The sequence below is a fragment of the Atta cephalotes genome (genome assembly GCF_000143395.1).
Source record: "Atta cephalotes unplaced genomic scaffold scaffold00033, whole genome shotgun sequence".
In the NCBI taxonomy this organism is placed as follows: Eukaryota; Metazoa; Arthropoda; class Insecta; order Hymenoptera; family Formicidae; genus Atta; species Atta cephalotes.
Genome location: NW_012130097.1, coordinates 626,154 through 650,460, shown reverse-complemented (window position 1 = coordinate 650,460; position 24,307 = coordinate 626,154). Strand labels below are relative to the sequence as shown.

At 30.8% G+C, this 24,307-nt stretch overlaps 1 protein-coding gene across 1 annotated transcript in view; it reads left to right on the top strand.

Moving 5' to 3' along the window:
* The window catches only part of LOC105621332 (bromodomain-containing protein 7), a 5,391-nt gene extending 1,898 nt beyond the window's left edge, over positions 1-3,493 (top strand). Inside the window, exons 2-3 of the mRNA XM_012202798.1 lie at positions 746-2,446; positions 2,645-3,493. Coding sequence (XP_012058188.1) covers positions 746-2,446; positions 2,645-3,318 — 2,375 coding nt within the window. The 3' untranslated portion in view covers positions 3,319-3,493. The remainder of the gene's footprint in view (positions 1-745; positions 2,447-2,644) is intronic.
* The last annotated feature ends 20,814 nt before the right edge of the window (positions 3,494-24,307 follow it).

Here is a 24,307-nt window from a genome sequence, read left to right as displayed (position 1 = left end):
TACGTACGTAGTACGTACAACAAGACTACTACTAACAATAACTACTTCGTTCGTCGTAGGAGGAGGTAGTATAGTAGTTAGTAGTATACANATACTACACACACACACACACACACACACACACACACACACACACACACACACACACAAACCTGTTGCACTTCAATCATATAATTCCCTTGGCTGTTATGTATCGTGGCATTGAGAGCCACATATGCTTCGCTTGACCTCCTAGCGAGGTATTTTCAATTTTAATGATTGCTCTCCCTGGTTATTCCCGCCGATTATTCGATTTGATATAACGATGAAGATTATTTTATAGCGTATATTAAGATTTGTTTGATTTATAAGTCGAGTTACTTCCATCTCGCTTCCAGTTTGTTGAATGTGAAAACAAAGTTACATGTCCTGTTAATAAAATCATTTTTACATCATCGTTGATACAATTCCTATCCTATGTGTTCTCCTTAATGACCGTAGATTTTATATCTGTTCATCATTTGCACCTCCTTTCTTTCGGTATCTTTATGTCATGCAACATTTCCGACGTCATATTTTTTTTGTGTTACTATGTTGTATCTCGTCCTGCATAATCTTTTCGCAAAATATCCTGATTGCTGCATGTGGCATATTTTTCAACGGATCATATATTTGGCTTTTAGAACAACAATTTTAGTACACTGCTTAAAAAAACATTATTTTAAGTACTCAAAACGATGGCTAACTATATCTTTTTCTTCGACAGAAAGTCAATACACAACGACGGATAAGCCGCCTAGTCTGAAGTTAATCTTAAAGGTAGGAGGTAGTACTGGAACACCCGAACACGGCAGCGAGTCGCCAAGTCAAATCACAATGCTTTCGCAACATTATCAACAACAATTGGGTCTTAACTATTCCGTTAGTCAAGGAGATGCAGAATATGATAGATATGTTGGTCACAAAAAACTCAAGAAGAAGAAGAAAAAGAAAGATAAACGACACAAGCATCATCATAAAGACAAGAAAAGACGGAGAGAGGAATCGAGTCAAGAATCAGTTGGTGACGCCGATGAGAATCTGGTCGAGCCTGTGCCTAAGAAGATTTGTACCAATCACAATCAGTTGTTGCCACCCAGACCGCCATCGGGTGGCGAATTGAGGGTCGGTGTTGGTAACGTAAGTTCTCTGTCGCCACATCGCGAGCCTAGAACATGCGTCCTCAGAAAGATAGCAGAACGCACACCTCTCCAAAGGTTATTGGAGCATTTATTGAGATCCATGGAAAAGCGGGATCCACAGCAATTTTTTGCTTGGCCAGTCACAGACAGCATCGCGCCTGGTTACTCTCAAATAATTACGAATCCGATGGATTTCAGTACAATAAAGCAAAAGATAGACGACAATAATTATCAGAATTTGCAAGAATTCGTGGATGATTTCAAGCTCATGTGCGACAACGCCATGACGTATAATCATCCCGATACCATCTACTACAAGGCGGCGAAGAAATTGTTGCATGTTGGTTTGAAGATGGTCACTCCAGAGAAATTACGGCAACTTAGGCCAGTCCTGATGTACATGAACGATATTACAAAGGAGGAACTTGGATTTGAATTGGGCAACGAAGATCTTAATAATCCGAATGCTCCTGTGACAGAGGAACAGATAGAGCAGGAACGCGAACAGGAGGAACGTAATGAGGAGGCAGAAGAGCTTAGGAAAGAAAATCAAAGAAAAATGAGATTGGCTAGTTTAGGAAAGTTCGAGGCGATACCGGACGACTTGACGCCAGAAGAGATACTGAAACAGGCTAGAGGTGCGGCTAAAGCTGCGGCGGAGAAACTCAGTTTGAAGAGGGTCAATTCGAAGATGGGTTTCCTGCGGCAGAAGAAGGACGGTACTACTAGTCTGCAGATTATTGTACCCGGGGACGGGATTATTCCTGGAACCAATCAAAGACCTGTATCCTTAGGACAGTTGATAGGCAAATTGAATCACGGTACTGGAGCATTGGCTGGATTCCGGGAGGATCGAAGGAACATGTCAAAGCCAGTGAAACCTCTCTACTATGGTGCGTTCGGTTCATACGCACCTAGCTATGACTCGACGTTCGCGAATCTTACCAAGGAAGAAACCGACCTAGTCTATCAAACATATGGTGACGAGACTGCCGTGCAATACGCTGAATCTATCCTAGACTTTGCCAAGGACTGTGATTACACATTGACCATGGTCGACGATCTGCTGGATATTCTCACAGGTGGCGATCACAGGAAGACGAAGAAATTCATCGAGGAAAAGCGAAGACTGAGAGAAGAGGAGGAAAAGATCAAGCATTTATTGGAAAAACCCATGCAAGACGTGAATCGTAACATTCCGTTGCTGGATAAGGTCAAGGTTGATATCGAACAACTAAAGACACTATCGGATCTCGGTATCGACATAAACTTCTTAGACAATTTAGGTAATTATAGTAACGATAAAAATGAATGATTTAGCATTATTTTAAGTAACTGAAAATATTATCGTTTCCTTATTCTTATCTTAAAATGTATAAAAAAAATATTTTGTTTCATAATGTTGTCGATTATAATTCAATAATTTCGAGATTAAAATTACTTCTCTTTCGTTATACAATTACACGTTTTTTTTCTATTTACAGAAGAGGATTTTAAATATAGCGAGGAACGTGCCGCTCTACAAAGTCGTCTTGATGACACATCGCAAATGCTGGGCCGGTTGAAGCAGGTTCAACACGAGCGTTTGTCAGCACCGCCACCGGCCCATCTCTCCAATGTTCCTAAAGCAGCGGACACGGAGGTAATGCTTGCCGAGAAGATCACAGACAATCTCACCGATATAGCAAAGAAACTGCCACCGTCAGGGATCGCGCCGGTCGATGGGTTACGTAGAGCTATGGGCATAGCACCTTTGGGCGGACCAGAGCCCATGGAAGTCGAGCCGATCACGCACAACCCCACTATAGCCACTGACGGTTCGTTACTGCCGAATCCGAGCAATGGTAGCAATCAGGTGCTGTCGAATCTGTTACCGGCCCCCTCGCCAATTCAAAATGCGAATCTACTGAGTCCGACCGGCCAGCAAAATCAAAATATCAGTATTGTGGGCGCGAATCAGCCGCCATCGTCAATTCAAATGCAGATCGGTATGACGCACAGCAGTCAGACGCCGCCGTCTTTACTGAGCGCATCAGAACCTGGCGTGGTGGCTGACCTCGAGTCTGAATTGCGCGAATTCCTCGAGAGCGATCCTACGCTAGGACACTCGCCTCTTCATGATGATAAAACTTTGGAAGACATTCTGTCTGAGTCTTAGTGCGAGCGCGGAATTCGAATGTTCCGCAACTCCCCATAATTTATAAATAAGTAATAATTATAAATTTATAAATAGATATAAATTATAAATATATTCTGAATCAGAATTCTGTAAATTTTATTATTGATACGCTACTTTCACATGTACGATTAATAAATCAGATCATATAGTCCTGTGTCTGATTTTTAATCACTTTATTTATTTCAAACCTATTCCACATTATCTTCAGTGAAAAATGCGAAAGAAACGTTTTAAAGTTAAAGACACAAATGATGTTAAAGAGGATTTTAAAGTAAATGAAATATTTCATGAATATATTAGTGATAATATCGCATATATCGTTCATTTGCTGCAACAAGACTTTTCAGAAAATAAGTTTGAACATTTTAAATTAGAAAAATTTGTAATATTAATTTTAGTGTGATTTTAGTGTGATAATTGATTGCAGAGAAATTTTCATTTTCCATTTTTTTTGTAAGCAAATAAAAAGTGACAATTTTTTAATTATTGTATTTATCATAAAAATATACTTTTGATATGAGAGATAAAAAAATTTTTTAAATACTTAAGAGAAAATATGTATAGATAATATAAATGTATAGATAATATAAATATGTATAGATAAATTTTTGATAACACTATATCATTCTGTAAAGTATAAAATAATATAAAGTTTTATTTATCTTCATAGAGATATATCTATTATTCCGCGCACAGTAAGTTGCATTTGTTACGCGATGCTCGTAACATTGGAATGTAATTTACATATATCGATACTCGATACGGCGTACCACATTATCAAAACACAATGCCGGTCTCATATACAGTATATATCGAAAGGCATATAAAGAAAATGCACAATGATGCTATTGATTACTGATAAGTATATAGCCACTATCGTGTATTCTGTATTCCAAAGTGTAATGGGAAGACGAACGGCTATCGCAATGAGTTTTACTCGCGGTCGAAAATAAAATCAATCACGGCATGCTCGATGAAGCAGATGATGTTATGAAACATCTACGTTATATACCATGCAATAATGTACACATGACTACTCATATTCCGTGAACGTTTCAAGTTTCAAAGAGATTAATGCGCAATTCAATTCGCAAGTCTCGAATTTTAAGTTTAGGAATTACAATCAGAAATACAGAAATATAGAAACTCTGAGACTTCTGTGAGGATCGAAGAGATAATAAGTTAAAATCATAACAAAGAACTTTCGTCTATCGTTTATTTTTATAGAAAAATATTTATTAAAAAAGCACATGTCTTTGCATTTTCTTTTATATCCAGATATCAATTTTAACTTTCCAGAACTGATACATAAAAATCTACATCATAATTACTGATGCTGGATCTATAAAATTCAATTTATGATAATTAGACCTTACTAATTCATTTCAAATTTAAACATGACTCACATAAAAAAGAGTAAATACTATTTTTAAAAAATATTTCAAATTTGCAGGTGACAAAATATTAATTTACGTGTAATAAAAAAAATTGAATTGTTTGACATTTTTAACGAGAGATTTACTTGAATAGGTTCAATAGATTCCACTGTCATTAATGATCTGTTTCGAAAAGTTAATAAAAAAGCGAGACTGCATCTTTTTCAGTTTTAAATGCTTTTTTCAAATGATAGATTTTAATTTTAAACATAAATAGCACGTGATTGTATATAATTTTCTCTATTCTAATTCGTTTTAAAGTAAAAAAAAATATTTTATTTCGATTAGTTTGGAGAATAATGTGCAAAAGCACAAAAGACGAAGCAGCAATGAAACTCTATATATATATATACATATATATATATATATATATATATATATATATATATATGATAGCAATTGCAGTAATCCGTTTATATCAGACAATATCGTTTTAGCTGTTTTAGCTGACAATGCAATCACGTGCGTTTGCGTTTACGAGAAATGTGTAATTCCTTTCCCATAATCGTATTTCTATACCGCATGCTCGGTGAGTTGATCCTGACAACGAGATTACGCAAATGCTAGAGTTTATTTTCGGAAATCAGGCAGAGCCTTTGCGCCACGTGCTCTTTGAACTGAGTTTAATGACAAAAATAGCTTGCCGTGAAAGAGGCGTAATCACACCGACATCGCCATCGGTATACCGCTGTCAAAGATAAATTGCAATGAATATTAATTAACCGTAAAACATTTCATACCACGTTCGCTCCATAAAGTGCAGATTTATATTTATCCTTTTCATATGGAAAGCAAGGAAGGAAGTGTTCATCCTCTACGATCTGTAAAATAATGATCGTCCAATTTTTATTAAAAATCACGGTTTATACGTACCTTTTTTTAAAAATTTGAAAAAATAATGACCGATTTAGAGATCGAAATCACTATAAATGTTTCGAAGCATTTGATTTACTAATTAAAAGAAAATATTTTGCTAATTGATCAATCAAAAACTGCTTCAAAGTATTTGTAGGAATCCAGGAATCGGTGGAATACTGATACAACTTATTTAAAATAAAAAATAAAAAATAGATTCCAGAAACTTATTTCAAATACATATAAAATAAAAGATATGTATTTCAGTTAATTTTTAGATAGTTAATAAAAAGGATAAAAAGGATATAAAGTTATTTAGAATTTATTATTTTAAATAACTTCATTTGATCTGTTTCTTAACTACAAGTACATACTACACACCTTAATTTTTAGCAACTTTATTATTTGGTCACCCTCAAATTAATGCGACACTTGAAGCGACGTAAAAAAACACGTTCGTCTCGCTCGAGGTCACCGAGCGAATGCTTGCGAATGCCTAAGTGATGACGTAGCAGCCGCTCCCCTTTGCTGTTCCGTTGCGAGCTCCCCCTCGCTATTCGCCGTATTCGCGCTCCCCCTCGCATTTCGTCGGTTGTCGTCGCGCCGTTCGGATGTTCAACTGTCGCGTTGCGTATGAAAAATATTCAATTTATTTAATTTATTCTTTCTCTTATTTTACATGATTTTGATAAACGAATATCATTATATATTTTGTGCTTTTTCTTTGTAGCATCTCTGACATTTATTCAATTATATATTGAACGATTCTTCTAAATGTAATTAGTAATTATTCGCATATGAGATATTTTTGAGATATTCCAATATTATTCTTTTTAATGATTCATACTTAAATGAAGGTTGATAATATTCTATATATCCTTTCTATAAAAGATATATAGAATATTATCAACCTTTATTTATATGTAAATTTTCTTAAATCAGCAAAACTATTCGTGTAGATAAATAATTTATTTCAAATATAAAATCAGAGATATGTATTCCACTTAATTTTTAGATAAATCAGCAAAGCTATTCTTTTCGTGTAGGTATAAATAACGGAACCGCGAAATGAAGCGCAAAATATGCGATCGATATTTCTCTGAAATTCTGTAATAATATCTACTGAAAGAAACGAATTATATTCAGCTTATTTTAATTAGAATACGTCGGATATTATGTAGCGACGGTTAGTTAACATATTTAATTTCGCACGACGTCGCAGTGCGTTATTGTAAACACGCGTGACCTTGTTTGAAAATTGAGACTCAAGCTGGCCCGGCAGGCAACGGTCGAGCTACGTCTTTCGTGAAGTGCGTCACATATTATCCTGCGGAATGCGGTCGTGATGAGACGCGTAGGTATAACTCTCTATGAACTATTAGAAAATACTGGCTAGCGATCGATTTTTAATCACAATGGCGTCGTCTACGATGTGTGAAGTACGCCGTAAGAATAAAAACAAGAAATTGATCGAATGTGAGAAAAATGATCGTCTCGTAACTCGTAAAAGCCATTCTACCATTTCAAGACGATACGGCGACTGATCGTCGAAGTATAAGGTAATTTTGTACGTTTTAGGACAAGAACACATTATAGAGAAAATGTCGGCCAACTGTTGTGTCGTTTACGGAAAATAATTAAGATTTAAATAACAATCCATTAAACTTTTAAAACATTCTCATTCTAATTAATCGGAATTAAATGTTATTAAAGTGATGTTAACAAGTTCACGAAAGAAACGCGCTTCGAGAATATTTGACAACAATCTATTCGTTGAAACTATTTAATTTGAAACGCAAGGAATGAAATATTCGATATAGTCTGTTTCTCATAATTTCTCAATGTTACAATTTTGAAGTCAATGGATCGGTTGGCATGCGGCTTTCAAATTTCTTTACGGACTACGTCGCGCGGCGTAAGGCCAGATTCGCCTTGACGGAAAAACGGAAAGTGGAAAAGCGAAAGCAGACAAGCGAAATGTATCGCCTAATATTACTGCGAGTTCCGATTGACTTCCGCTTTTCCGCTTTCTGTTTTTACGCCGCGCGACATAGTAGTAAAAAAATTTGAAAGCCGCTTGCTAACGATCCGTTGATTTCAAAATTATAACATTGAGAAATTATGAAACAGATTATATCAAATATTTTATTTCTTGCGTTCAAGATGTGAATTCAGCTTAAGGATGCACGGCGTCCTGCGTAAGGTCACCGTACCAGTCACTACCATTCGCGCACCGACACTCGAGCGAGCTGGCAGCGGCGTATATTATCTCTCGAAACGCAATTATAGTAGGTATAGCGAAGCTCTAATCGCGATTATTTTGTACCAATATTTAAAATTGTGTCGTATTCATATTACGTCGTGCGATTACATACAACTTTGTATGTAATCAGCTAAAAAATATTAAGCACCGTTATATGGCGTTAGTTTAAAAATTGATTCGTAGTATTTGCTGTGAAATATTCTTTGTTTTATTGTAAAAACTTTTGAAACTATTATATGTATAATGCCGTATATATGTATAATAACTATTACATGTATAATAACTAATAGGGGAATAATACAGATAAAAGAATTTCAGATATAAGCGAAAATAATATAGGTGCATGATATTTTTGACCAAGATTGTATATGTATTGTCAACTTTTCATACACGATAATCGACCGACATTTTATCTATCGTGTGCTTTCTCTTGCCTTTATTCATGCAACAAAAGTCGAAACCGTAAGGGAAGTTAACCCTCCGGAGCTGATGTCTAAATCTGTAACAGTTACACTGACGCTGTACATCTGTAAGCAGCATTTAATTTATTTTATAATTTTATAATATTAAAGGCATTAATCAATTTCAAGGAAATTGATTAATGCCTCAAAAAATGATATAATTCGTATAAAAAGGAGTAAATACTTAATTTCTTTTACAATATGAATAATTTATTTGCAAATGTAACGTAAAGAAAATTGAATTGTTTGACATTTTTGATAAAGACATTTATATAATGAGTGGATTCAATAAATCTACTGTCAGCTCCGGAAGATTAAATATTGTTCTACATTTATGGTAATTGCTTTCTCAAATACGCTTGAATTTAGATATAAGTATACTTTGAAATTTTCCGTCAATATCAATTAATATACTTTAACGAGTCATTTAGTTTTTTCGGTTTTTAATGCACGAATTACCGGAATGTAACAAAAATCGGAAAGTCATGATACATCAACGGTTCATTAATGATACGTGTCTTTTATGGTCTTTCGTATTCGAAGTATATAAATATTATGTGTAATATACATAATATATATAAACCGAGCTTTGAGACACATACATTTTCGCAATTTATCGCGCCTTCATCAGGTAAATTGACTCATCGCAATGAAGTTGCTGCGTCTTATCGCATTGCAATGAAGTTGCTGCAATCGAATTTTTCAATTCTAACGTAACTTCGCGAATACGGAATGGCTCGATAGCGTCGAGCGACGTCGTGATGCTAAGTACAATCGTAATCAGTGTTATATCGTGACAATTAACGATCGTATGGCGTGAGTTCTTGGTGTATATCGTTGACACGAATGTGTACTTTGTTAAGTTCGTCACATTACACATTAAGGACCGATTGTTCCATCTTCAGATAAACTATGATAATTTACCTACTAGATAAACAAAAGAGTAAAAAAATAAGACAGTGAGCTGAAGTTTAAAAGTGGAAAAAAGTGGAACAACCCAGCTCTAAGGATTGTAAATTGGAGATTAGAATTTGACCAATTATGTAATTTTAATGTCCGTTTCATTCTGACTAACTGAATTCTAATCTCCAATTCGCAATTCTCAATCTCCAATGTATCCTGTAATACGAACTTGAGATCTATGCTTGAAATCTATCGGGAAACAATCGCAAGACGATGATCATAATCTCGAGCACTGAACATTCCGCGGATTTTATTCACGATCTTAGCCTCGAGTATTGTTATAATACGCGATAGCAACTGTCTTAGAATAGTACGTAAACCATTTGTTATTTCAGGTGTAAGAAGGAATATGTAACGTGCAATGGTGGGTGGATGAAGAATAACGACGATGAAGTCTCAGAAGAGGAAAAACAGAGGAGGAGGAGGCCCGGGATGGCATCAGGCATCGGCGGAGCAACCAAGGGTGAGTAATTTATTATTTATAAAATGTTTAGCATTTTTAAGATTACTTATCTATCTCTGTGAAAGTCGCACACATTTCATACGGTTATTGTGTAACACAATTCATATAATGTATTTTAAATTATTTTGAGATATTATATTTAAGAAATATTTATATAAGAAATATTTAATAATAATGTGTTCCTAATATTTTTATGGAGAGACATAAAATATTCCAACATGTTCAATATTTATAATTATTTAAATTATTTATAAGAAAATTAAATTTTTTTGTTAAATATTATACAAGTTTATACTTACATAATAATTAAGAGAAATTTTATTATCGATTAAAAAGGATCTTAGATATTTTAATATGAATCACAATGAAAATATTATATTAAAATTGTTTGATTTCTAAACTTGATTCAGATATACTGAAATATTTAAGTACTAAGATTTGCTTTGATCGATAATTTCTTTAGATTTATTCACATCGGTATATTAAGAATTATAATTATTTATACTTACAATCAGAATGAAATTTTTTTACAAACTATAATTTTTTATTTTAATATTTATTTAAAAAACAAAAAATTTCATACATATTATTTTTTACAATTTTAATTATTTTGGACATAAGTTGAATTTGGATAAATTTTACAGATTAACATCGTATACTACAACTCCGCTGCTGCGCATCGGACCGGTGAGTTTTAATTATTTTTATTTTAATAATGAATTTATGAGAATTTTATATGTATGTGTGAGATGATAATTACTTTTCCAAAAAATTATTAATATATTAAAATTTGAATTTTTAATGAAAAATAGATGCAACAATGAAATATGTTATATTATTTAAAACGTTTGATATTTGAAACGCGTTATTTATTTTTATGAGCATGTTTGATTTAAGAATAATTAATAATTAAAAATTCATATTAGAGGAATATAAGAGAATATTATAAATAAAATAGATAAGGTAAAATCTCATAAATTCATTGTACACATAGATATACTTCGAAATGGATGAGCTAGTATAAATTAATATTATTATTTAATAGCATTATGTTATTGTATTTATCATACTCATCAATCAATTTTCAATTTTTTTTTTTACACGAATATATGTCAAGCATACATACTTATAAAGAATTTAATATGATTAGTATTGATTGATTTGATCAATTATTTACGCCCCCTCCTCCCCCCCTCATTAATTCTACATGTATCATTAATTTAATACAAAGATAATTGACAATTAATATATTAATAATGTTAACTTAATTAATAATTTGATCATTTATTAATGTTCATTAATTCTATATTATTAAATGGAAAGACAAGTTGGCAATTGTTTTAATTGTATTTATATTTGCAATATAAATTTTTTATATAGCTCATCCATCTCATCTATGTTTACTGATTATTTAAATATATATGTTTGGAAAGCTGTTAATTATAAGCGATTTAACATTTAAATAATTAAGTTTTAAAATGTTTGGAATGTATCTGCACATGAGCTTCCGGATTAATAACTCATGAAGCGCTAACTTATACACATTGTCATGTCGGATTTCAAAAGTGTCTAAAGTCTGCATGGACCGTAGACACTGCAAATTTGCTGACAGGTTAATTAAGCCACATTCCGCCGTTATTTCGGAAATGCGGTGGACGTTTGAATGACATGTGCAAGCGTAATTTTCACACTGCCGGTAGGTTGTTGTTTCATACTTTCAAGATAGAGTTATTTTAATTCGCTTATGTCGATCTACATTCTTCGGAATTATCGATACCAATAATTAAAAAATACCGTGCTATCAGTTTTTAATATTATTTTGAATCAAATTCGATCGCAATCTTCTTTTTCTTCTTTTTCTCCTCCTTCTTATGTTAGGCTTCTGATCTGTGTCACAATCAATTAATATTATTCCTATCCGATTAAAATATTGCATATCATAGAATGGAGTAACTTGACTCACAAGAATCCTGTCACAACTGTCCGGAACCGATATTTCAATTCTTATCATTCAATTGTTATTGAAATATATTATTAAATATAATAATTCAAGAGATGCATTTTTTTATATCGACCGAATCTCAAGTTTAAGGGATGAAACAACATTCTTTAAAGCTAATGCTTATATTTGATTCATGTCTCTTAAATTTTTGTTTTTAAGAACATTTCAAGGAGAATTGAATTAATTCAGGACAATTGTGACAAGCTCTTTGTTAGAATAATCAGGATAATTTTGGTCCAAATTGAAAAAAAAATGCAGACAGCAGACATGTCCAAAATTTGGACACAAGATGTTTTAAAATGTCTTTTTAATCTTCAAGATATTTTTAAAATAGTTTATGTTGCATTGTCATTTAGGTCAAAGTTATCTCAATTTTAGGCCAAAGTTATCTCTAGTTTTTCGGTACTATTAAAATTCTACGAAAGATTTACTCCTTTCAAAGATTTACTCAAGAAAGGATAAATTTAATTAAATTTTTTAATTAAATTTAAACTTGCGTAATATATTTCGGAATTTGATTCTCATAATGCGACATGTTAATTTGATAATAATCAAAATTGTATTCCTTTCGAAATTCTAAACTGTCTTCCAGTTGAATTCCAGAGCTAGAATAAGTTTGTTTATAAGAGTAATAGATTATTAATTATTTATTGCCTTCGTTCATATCATTGTGCAAGAGCGCTATCGTTAGCGAGGCTTCATGATAGTTTAATAACAGAGGATCACTCTGATTTGCGGTCAACATTGTATATATTTGCTGACGCAGATACGCACAGAAATGCATTCTGCAATAGATGCGTACAAATACGCGGCCCGTCGAAAATGAAGTCGTGACTCGATTTGCATACGCATGTTGATTATCGTAGTTGCGAAGTGCATCGAGATATTTTTGCGTTGATGCTGACACACCCACGGGAGAAATTGTCGTTTTTTTCACATTGTTGAGAAAAAGCGCGCCCCCATCTGCCACAGGCCATAATTTTACATCACGTTTGTATTTTATTTTGTAGGGCGCCACACTTTATTTTGCCCATGAGAAACCGCGGCGTGACTGAGAAGTCGATAACTCATGGATAAATTTTACTCATCAGTTTATGTATATAATATATAGAAGTTTTCTTCAAAGATTATAAAAATTCCGCGAATCGAAATAACATGAAAATAATTTGCCGTGAAATAGATTTTCTTCGAACGCAATGTTATGGAAAGATATATATATAGCCGCATTGATAATCTTTAATACATGATATGTTTAAACTTGAAGGAATAATTGAATGAATTTCTAATTTAGTGAGTAAATTGATAAACTGAATTAATAACTAAATACTTTGCTAAGATGATTTTTTGAGGAGCTTCACTTTATTAATTTAATTTTTCGACGTGTTAGTTTAAAAGACCTTAAATCTTTTGATCTCATTACTTAAGCACTGAACGTGCTTAAGTCCAGTTGTGATTCATTAAGAAAGAATTATGATTAAGAATCGGAGACATTCACCTCGCGCCTTCCTCGTTTATACTGGTAAAATTAGTTATACATTACCGCGTACGGACTGTCCCGAGTAATCTCATTAGAGGATTGAGAGTAATGAATTAGTTACATGTACAGAGAAGTCTACTATACACTGTTGAACATGAATAATTTAACATATTTGCTACATTTCATCATGCAAATTCTACTTCGGTAAATTCTACTTTATTTCTCTAGTATAAGCCGCTTGAACGTGAAAAGAATTATTGTTATTGTATTTTAACATTTCTCGAATTATTTCATTTTGCAAAATGTATTGAGAATAATTAAAGATTTATTTTGTAGCGTTGAAGCTTTATTTTTTATATAATATAAAAAAAATGATAATTTTTAATAAATTTAAAATTTAATTTTCAAAAAATTAATTTAATTTGTAATTTTTTAAAATTAATTAAAACTCTTAGTATGAATTTATACTTAATTCACTCAAACTTCTTTATAATTTTATTAGACTACAAGACAAACATACTTTAATATGTTTTATTAAATAAAAAAATAGTTACGCATATGCACGAAGATTTGTTGATTGTATGGACTCAGAAAATGAAACTAGACACAGGATATTTTCCCAAGATTCACGCGTAAAAGCGCTGCATTAGTCCAATATATAATTAAGACTCTGAAAGACAAAAAAATAATAATGTCACTCAAAGCAACGATTTAATCGAGCGATTAGGTGCGTTAATTACACGGCATATCGCTAACATCTCTCCGTAACACTTTATTTTAATCTTGTTTAACTTGCTCCTCCCTGGAATCAATTAAAACTTGACGGAAATCGGATACACCTTCGCGCAGGACGTTGTATGACATGTTGCATGACGTTGTTCGAACCCCAACTTTCACAGTTATGCTTATTGAACGGATAAATTATATAGTCTTTTGTGTGAAATTTGAATTGTATAGGTATATATAGCTAGGAATAATTAAAAGCGAAATTATTAAAAGCGAATAAAAATTTAAATTAGTTCATTGTTATTTCTTATAGTATAGCATTGTTTATCACAATTTTTGTTTTTATCGAGTTAATTAACAGAATCCAACTTATAGCTTGAGATGTTTGCTATACTGTATTAATTTTAAGTCGTTCCATTTATTTATATATATATATATTCTACTTTATAATAATTACTTTATAATAACGATGTCAAGAAAAGACTAAAGTCAACATTGTTTCGATTGAAAAATTTTCAATATGTAGCTGAAAATGATTTTATTTGTTTTATAACGAGGATTTTTCACATGGCATCGAGAATTTAATTAACTAAAATTGTTTCAATAATTAGCACGAAATCTCTTTGCGAAATACTAGTTATTTTCCTCGACCACTTCAGTGCGTGTGCATGCGTGCGTGCGTGCGTGCGTGCATGCGCGCGCGTGTGTGCGTGTGTGTGTGTGTGTGTGTGTGTGTGTGTGTGTGTGTGTGTGTGAGAGAGAGAGAGAGAATTTGTCATAATTTCAAAGAGCATTATAGCTCTCGTTATAGCGAAGGAAATTATTTATGGCTTATTTAAATGACTTGAGAGCATAGGTTTGCCTTATATGTGCGCCACATATTCTGTTCTCGAAATTTCAGTATGTTCCATTCGCCTCCTTTGCATTGACAAAGTAATGCTTTATTTGATAAAAGCTGTTTACATTTTATCGAGAAAGGCTGTCGATTCAAAAATAAAATATGTATATAAAATGTCAAATACAATATATTAACGCTTTTTCTCTCTTAAACTGACATTAAATTTATATTACTTTATATAACAAGGTGAAAAGACAGTATTTATGATTATTTTACATTAATTGTAAGATAATCTCCGCGATAAATAATATATTATATATAATATTATACAGGGTATCTCATTTTAATTTATCTAAGAAAATATTAAAAAAAATATGTAAGATACGGAAAAATGTTCTCGATGAAAGTGGAACAGTTTCGGGTCGGGAACGTATCTCAATCACGTTTTTTAATAATATTTCCACTTTAAATATTTATGTTTAATATTTATATTTGAATATTTATCTTTAATTTTTTATGTTTAACAACTTACTCTCTAAATCGGAATTAGTGGATAGTCACTAATTAACCAGTGACATACACTTGGCACTGATAATCAGTGAAGTTCAATTAAAAAAGAAAAATGTTTGAGCTTATATAACTAAAATATTGATATTTGCACGTTAATTTCAATTTTCATTAAATTTATATATCTTCATTAAATTTAAGCATTAAGACAGGGTTAGTTAGATCACATAATAAGGTTAGCTAAGTTAGGGATCTTACATTTAATTTACCTGATTACCATTAGCATACTTGGCACTGATATTAGTGATTAACCACTGATTTAGAGAGTAAACATTTGTTTTAATTTATACGAAAGAACATAAATGCTTAACTTAATAAGTTTTCTATAAAAATCACGTTTTATTGCACCAAACAAGAGGATGTTGTTCTTGAAATTTCACAATGTATAGAAAATCTACAATCGTGATTTTTCGTGAAGAGAAAATCTATTAAGAGCGCGGAAGAAATTTCGTTTGGTACGTTATTTTTGTGGTGAATAGCTTGATAAATTCAAATGCTTGTGCATTTAATTTTTTGTTATTTTTTGTATTCTATTTCTTTATACAAAACATATTGATCATCTAACTCCATCGAAAAATCTATAATCCGTGTTTGTTATTAAATATACCGTTTATACATTAAAAATATAAAATTTTTAGTAAATGGTCAACATTAATTACGTTAAATACGTAATATAAATATTTTCTCTGGCAAAAAAATATAATGAATATACATTGATCGGAAAAGAATACCTTAGAAATTCATGAATAAACTTGTATTTTGATTTCTCCTTTTTTTCGATCAAATAACTTCAATACAACCACCGAGAGAGAAGCCATAATTTTTATCGTAATAAAAAAGAAATCAATTCAGCGATATGAAATGACGAAATGAAGCAAATCGATCCTTTCTGTAGATATGAAAGAATTCACTGATAATATTCGAAAAATCATTTTTGCTTTTACTGTATGTTACATGCTTAGCTTTATTCCTCTCGATATTCGAATTGTTCGTAAATTCGTTAATACTTTTAAATACGATCTAGAATAATGCGAAATTTTTTACAATTTTTTTATTATTTTGAAATATCGATTATAAATATTTCCTTTAATAACGATGATTTACAACTTAGATTCTATAATAAATCCGATATTATTGAATCAGTATGAAAGTTCTGACCCGATTTACTATTCAGAATTCAAGCAGCTGCAACTTCCTTAAAAATGAACGAAATTTAAATTTAAAAATAAACTTTTAAAGTTTAAAATCTCTAGTTTCAAAAGATTATTATGTTTTTTTTAGGTTCTATAAATTTGGTAATTTTTACGTATGGAGAACTATGAGTTGGACAAAATGAGAAATTTTTTTTCTCACTTGTTATCTGACAGATATTCAAAAAAAATTCGTAAAAATTTTTGACTTTCTAATATGAAACTATTATGTAATAATAATAACAATGTTTTCTCTACAAAATCGTTTTTTTTTAAATATCTCTAAGATTTTTTGTTATTGAGAGATTTTTTTTTTGGTACTGACAATAGTTGGTACTGACAATAGTTATTAATAAATACAAAGAATATTTATATAAGACTGCTCATAACTTCGTTAAACATCATCTCGCGCGTATTGCAATTAAAAAACTTTGCTTTATCAACTAAATAGGAGAAGCGCCGTCAAAATTAGATCGTCAAAATTAGATGCTAGAGATATACACGCATATGTATACACACATATGTATATAAATTTTTTAAATAAATTTTTATCTCAGAAGTATGCGCGTCAATTACTTTTGAACTTTCGATATAATCAATCTGAAATATTAATAACCAATATTTGCTCTATCAAATAATATAATTACCAATTGAGTAAAATGTGTTCTGAGTAAAAATAGAATGTTATAAATACAACTTTCACATGTATATATATAATTTGTTTAAAGCATAATAATACTAATAAAGATTAATAATACTTAATATATGTGTTATATACATATCGATCACACTTTCTTAAAGATAAAAAAGATTTTCTCGTTATTATTAAAGAAAGTATTTTTGTAGCTATCTCTATAGAAATGATTTATCTTATTTGATCGACAATTTTATTTAAATTTTTTTCTATGATAACAATAGAAGATAGTAATGGCGTTGCTAAGAAAAAAAATGATGGAGAAAAAAGAGATGGAAGCCCAAGTGAAGTATGGATTATCTTTCTATTCGCTTCGTTATAACATATGCATGAACAATTCTCTTCTCGCGATGACGGCTCTCTTTTGTTTCACCAAGAGGAATGATAGCGGTCCGGTTGATCTTAAAACATATTTCTTCGGCGAATATACATACGTTATTTACTTTGCATGCATGCATGCAATTCATCAATAACGCATCAACCAGATGAAAATGTTCGATGTAAAAGACAGAAAACTCATTTTATAAATAAAATTTTTATAAATAAAATTTGAATTAATATTAAATTCTGCAATTATGTATGCATTTTTAATTAAAATCTAAATTAAATTCTCACTGACGAGTATTCTTTTTTTATTAATATTATATTAAGTATTGTTACACAGCAGAAAATGTTTTGTATTAAAACGGTTCTTGTTAAATTTTTTAACCTATCTGACTATTAATTTAACACAAAAAGCGATTATGTTAAATATTTTATGTTAAATTGAGATATTTAACCTTTTTAGTCCTAAAATAATATAAATTATGATAATGTAATTTTAAATTATAAAGTCTAAGTAATGAATAAAAGATGAATGTACCATGTTAATTTATTATAACATAAATGCTAATTTACTGAAGAAATATGTTCCTACAATTTGTTTCCAAATTGTCAATGTTACATTTTTTGAATTAATTTTTACATAATGTTTATATTAATTTTTTATATTACTTTCTAACATTCATTTTATATTAACATTTAAGTTAACACATTTGCATGAACATTTGGAACATGTAAAATGAGTTAAATTTAGCACAAATTTTCCAATTTTGCATATATTATACAATATAATATATCTATGTTTGTTTGTATCTAATATATCTATGTTTGTTATATGATGTTTGTTGATTAGTATTATCTTATATAATGATATTATTGAACACTTTGAAGTACTTCTATGATTACACGAATGCAGCAAATATCTGAGATTCCCTTGGTTGAGGTGATCGTTGTAATCTCTCATATCAGAGAGTTAACTAGTGCTTCGAAGTTTAACGGAAACCATAAACTCTGTTCCGTTTTCAGCGAATAACGAGACAGGACCAATATAAGGCTTTGATTTTGCTTCGATAGGAACGAAGTTTCATTCGTTTGCATCTCGTAGTTATCGCGAGTAATATCTTCTACCGGCTTTCGCGTAATTAAGAATTATTTGCAACATCTTCCACCTCGTGCTTCGAAATATTGCATTGCCAGAAAAATTAATATTTTATTCAACATTTCTGTGTTCGTTATAACGTTAATAACTTTAAAAATTTAAAAAGAAATGAAATTCTATTTAAATTTAAATTCTATTTAAATTTATTTATTATAGCGCAATGCTTCTTGTTTTATATTATTTTGTTTTATCAACTTGTCTTTACACTTGCTACATATTTTGAATGCATTTTTCTTCTGGGTCTGCGTCCAAAACAGGATAATATATCTGTCAGTATAAAATTATTTGTTCGTAAAATAAGAGAGCAAGCGACTTTTTGGCGGTAAAGTTTGTACACAAGTCGAAAACATACAGTACTATATACATTCGTTGTTATAGCAATAAATTTGTTGAGGCAGCAGGTGTATAAACCTGTCTGAAATTGACGGATCGTACCGGTTGTGCGTTGCCAAGGGAAAAATATGATGAATTTCCTAACTGAGCGTTCCATTTCTATTTTATACTTTCAGTTATTAACTTATTTAATAAAAAAAAGGCTTAGATTTTTTAATATTATTTTGACAATAATATTTTCTTATTAAAATTTATATTTATGAAACTTTTATAAAACATGAAATAATAATTGAAAATAATTACACGTTGAGTTTTTTATCGGATGGGATGTTATGCCTATATAAATAATTATGCCTAAATAGTTATGTCTAAATAAATTTTATGAATTTAAATAATTGATGTTACTTCTATGATAAATCTTTATTTAAAGATGGGAGTTTTTTAGAAAGAAATTTAAAAAAAAAAATAATACGACTCCTAATTTTCTGGATCGCCGAATTTAATTCTAGACTTAAAATTCTAAAATTTAAATTTAAAAAATTATCTGTTATTGTGAAATTCAATTTTAGGAAGTTGTTTGTATCATTGAGTTTGTATGTAGCCTACAAATATTGAATTTCAAAAGGGTAGCAATCTTCAATAGAGGAGGATCTAGTATCACAGGGCTCATAATCACAGTTTGAAAATTAGTTTAAAAATCAGTATTAACAATTTGCGTAGCACTGAGGAGCTTTAAACAAAGCGAAATAGATGCTTGATATATGTTTCGCAATTAAAAATTTCCTAAAATAAAATTTGACGATAATCAGATTATTTGTTTAAAATTTTATCTATTATATTGAAGCCACTATTTTGAATTTTTTTATTTCAGAATTGAATTAAACATCATTAAATTATCTCATAGGCCAGTATTCATAATCAGTTTTTACTTTAATATTTAAGATTTTAATATTTAAGGATTTAAAGCCCATTTATAAAATAACTTAATTTTTTAATATTAAACTTATTTTTTATTTATACGTTTGATTTATACGTTAATATTACTATATTATATAGCAACATTAAGTTTCTATACGAAATTCGAAATGTAAATCAGGTCGTTATTTCATCACTCGACGTTGTGTAGACAAGAACAGGGATAATAGACGATTAGTTTGTTCTTGTTCTTTGATTAAGGGTCATCAATCAATTCAGTTCGCTTAAATCTTAAATGATCGCGGTTGAAAATATCTGATGAAGCTTCAGTGACAATAACAGCAATTTGCAAAACACGATGTCAGTTTTAAATGTTAAATCCGTGCATTGTGTGATGCTAAAACGGAATCATGTAATTATGAATCATTCAAATAGCTGTGATTGTAGTGCCGGAAACTAGCTCTACTTGACCTTAAAGCATAAACTTTTTTCGACTTTCATCAACGAATTTTCTTTTATTCTTGAGCTATATTCAGGACGCAGCAATGAAAGGAAGTTTACTAGCGTATGGAAATTTAATTACGTTCTGAGAGAAATGTTAAATTTTAATTGCTCGTAATACAATATTCCATTATATTTTACGTACGCTTACTCATTTAATATAGAATCAACATTTTAGTGGTCAATATTGCATTATATATTATTGTTGAAAATTTCAAATCAAATCGATATTAAATTTGATGAAGTGTATATGTTGTGTTTAATACTGATAAGTAAACATTTTCTTTGGACTTTCTCTATAAAGTTATTTGCTTTAAACATTTGTATTTTTTTTATTTATACATTACGATATTTTTATTAAATATTTTTTTATCATTACTTTTTATTTTGTTGTAATAACAATTTGTGAAAAAGTAACAGTAAAAATAACGGCGTTACTGGTAAATAATTATTGTTATCTTTTCACGAGAGTAAATAAAGTGAAATGTCAATTTCCGCAAAAACCTGACAGCTTATAAAACGGTTGCATCTTCATTCCATTTAAGCCCCAAGAATGTAACACTATAAGAAAAGAGAAAGTTGATAGTTCACTTAAATGTTAAAAGTAAGACGAAACAAGCAAGTAGGCGTAACGGCTTATAAACGTGGCTTGTGAATGGCAGCAATTACGCCAGGATTCTACGACGAAGACATCGAGCGCGCCGATGACATTAGCATGCTACCATCTGGCATCTTATCCCGAACTTTTAATGGCGCATTTAAATTTTTCAAGCACAATGTAATACTCGTCGCGCTGCATTTTGTAAGTTAAACGCCCGACGGTACTCTCTTCTAAAAGTTACAACTTTTGCCGAAACTTCTCAGGAGGGCTGGACGATTATTCTGAAAATTATTTGAATCTGATTACATATATTAATTTTAGTCAGCTACTTGAAAAAGTAGCTGAATTTTACAGAAATTTACACTATTACATATTTATTATTTATGTATACTCAAACGAAAACTTTCTTTCAACTTTATTAACTTTTTTATTTGATTATGTTTTATAAAAAATCTCGCTACGTTTCCCGAATCGAATAATCTCATTATAATAATTGCGAATAAAATTTAGATTTTTCGCGTTAGTTCCTATCGTTGTTCGCTGCACCGCGAAAAAATTTAATTACTCACCTGAAGGTCCACTGTCTTTACATATGCGACTTCTCGCAGTCTTGCAAGTCTCTCTTAAATAATACTTTCGTCAGCCTTAAAGACAAAATTGCAATTTGCCGGAACGAACATTCTCGCAAAGAAAATCCTGGAAGCTTGCAGAAGGGTGCAGTTTCTCCGATGCGACTTTGCATTTTAAAACCAGTAATCTTACTTTCAATCAATTTTTTTGTTGTCTTGCGCTCGCGACTGCTTTACATTAAAAAAAGTGCATCCGTCTCCCTTTTCTTACACCGCGGAAAGATCACGCGCATAATTTTGAGAGATTCCATTCATGTGAATATAGATATTTTATCGTTTTTATGTCAATAAATTTTATACAGCAGATGAAAGGGATTGAAAATAGAACTCGTAAGACTCAACGATTGGAATAATCATCGCGGTATTTTTACTTCGATCGGTTCCATGAAACGTTCCGATTGCACTTCGTAAGATTTCATATGTTTATACTCCTTTAATATCAATTTGTTTGCATTACGTGAATTAGAAAGGAAGAAAGAAAATAATAGGTATATTTTCGCAAAAGTACGGGAACATTCATTTTAGGACCATATTTTTTACAAGTTACGTAGTCACGATCGTCTGATTCCGAAAGAATTTTAATCCATTTGTTACGAAATTTAGGTATTGGAATGTTCGACATTATTGAAGAAATATTTCGATTCTCTTGTTAAGAAAGAATTATTTCAATAAAACTGAGAAGAATTTTATTAAATAGAAATATAAAAGTAGATACATATTCAAATTTATGTGAAGAAAAGAAATCTAAAGATTGGGGAATTAGAAATTAGAAGGTTATTTTCCACAAATAATAACAATTTTGCAGGCAACATAGGAGATTGCTTCTTGAAGTCATTTTTGATGTAGTGACCCAACTACGATAGGCGATAATGATAGTAATGTTAAGTGGTGCTAAAAGTGCAGTGTTAAAGGGGAAATGGCAGATCTCTACACTCAAGTGTGATACGCGATGAAGATTACACTCATAAATAGGTTTGAAGATCAGCTTCGCAAAAGTATGATGGAGATTTGCAGAAAATAATAAAATTGTGAGCGAACAACAAGACCTTCTCGCGAAATGCCATAAGAAATAAAACATCATCCATCATAATTCCTCTCATTTTTCTTCGATCACCTCCAGTACGCCATAAACGTTAGATAGGGACGTGAGTGCGAGGGCAGCTTTACGAGGTCGAAGTTTACGTCTTTGAAGAGCGGAAAATCGAAAATGTCTCTTAAGATACTCGTGATCTGAATAAATGCATGACGTTTTACATTTCTCGTTTGAAAGTTCAAAACGAGAAACGAAAAAATATTTGATGATTAAGTGAAGTTTCAATTAATTGCAGTTCATTTTTAACTTTCATTAACCCCTTGTATGTTTGAAAAGAGTTGAAACATTCTTTCATGAGATAACATTTTATGAAAATATTAAGTAAAATAATGATACAATATTATTCAGTATAAATTAAAGTCTCGATCAATCGACAGGGGAAAAGAAAGAGAGATGATTTTCGAAATTGATCGTTTTTCCGGAATCAAAGACATAAAACACATGTCGAAGGACAATGACGTAATGACCTTTCTCCAATATCGAAGGACAAGGGGAATATTAACGATCGAGACTACATGCGCGATGGCATTCTTTGAAATAGATTGGGAGAAAATCAGTGACTGTTCGGTAGCCAATATACGAAGGATTGACGGCAGGAATTGCATAATGGGAAATAGGAAACTTTTATATTTGCGAAAGTTTATCGACATGCATGATTGAAGGATTTTGTCCATAATAAAATTACGTGTCCACGTTAAATTCATTCTAACGCGGCATTTTAACACATCTGTTTTAATGATAAATTTATTTCATCATATTATTAAGCTCAAATAATCAAGCTCAAATAGTTAATTGTTTTCTGTAATTATTATACTAAAATTATTAAATGCATTTTTTATCTGTTTGGCAAATAGACTTTAATAATCTTATTAATAATGTAAATAAACCTGTTTATCAATAATTTTATTAATAGCATAATCTTGTTAATAATGCAAATAAACTTTTCTATTATATTAATCTTATTAATAGTATAATCTTGTCAATAATGTAAACATTATAATCAAACCTTTCTATTGTTCGGCTACTCATATTACAACCAAACTGAAAATCCGTCGAAACTCGATCTAAACTCAAAATTAGTTCTAACAAAGCTCTTTCATCAATACTTGTTTTAACTAGTTAAATCTAGATTTTAGTACACAGTTAATTCTGGATTTAACTAGTTAAAATCAGTATTGACGAACTTTATTATTAGAGATTCAAATTTATTTAAATTAATTTTTAAATCGTTTTGACGGATTTAAATATACTATAAAAGAGCAATTTAAAATCATCAAAGATCAGTTTTTAAAATAAATTATTGACATTAAATTATTGAAATTATCTTGTTTTATGTACAAACAGAAATATAATACAAAACAGGAATATAATTAATTACGATCTTTTTTATGGTAACGTGACATAAAGAACGTATTATTGAAATTATCGAATTCTTTGAAATTGTTGAAGCGTGTATTTATGCGCCTGTATGATATTTGTGT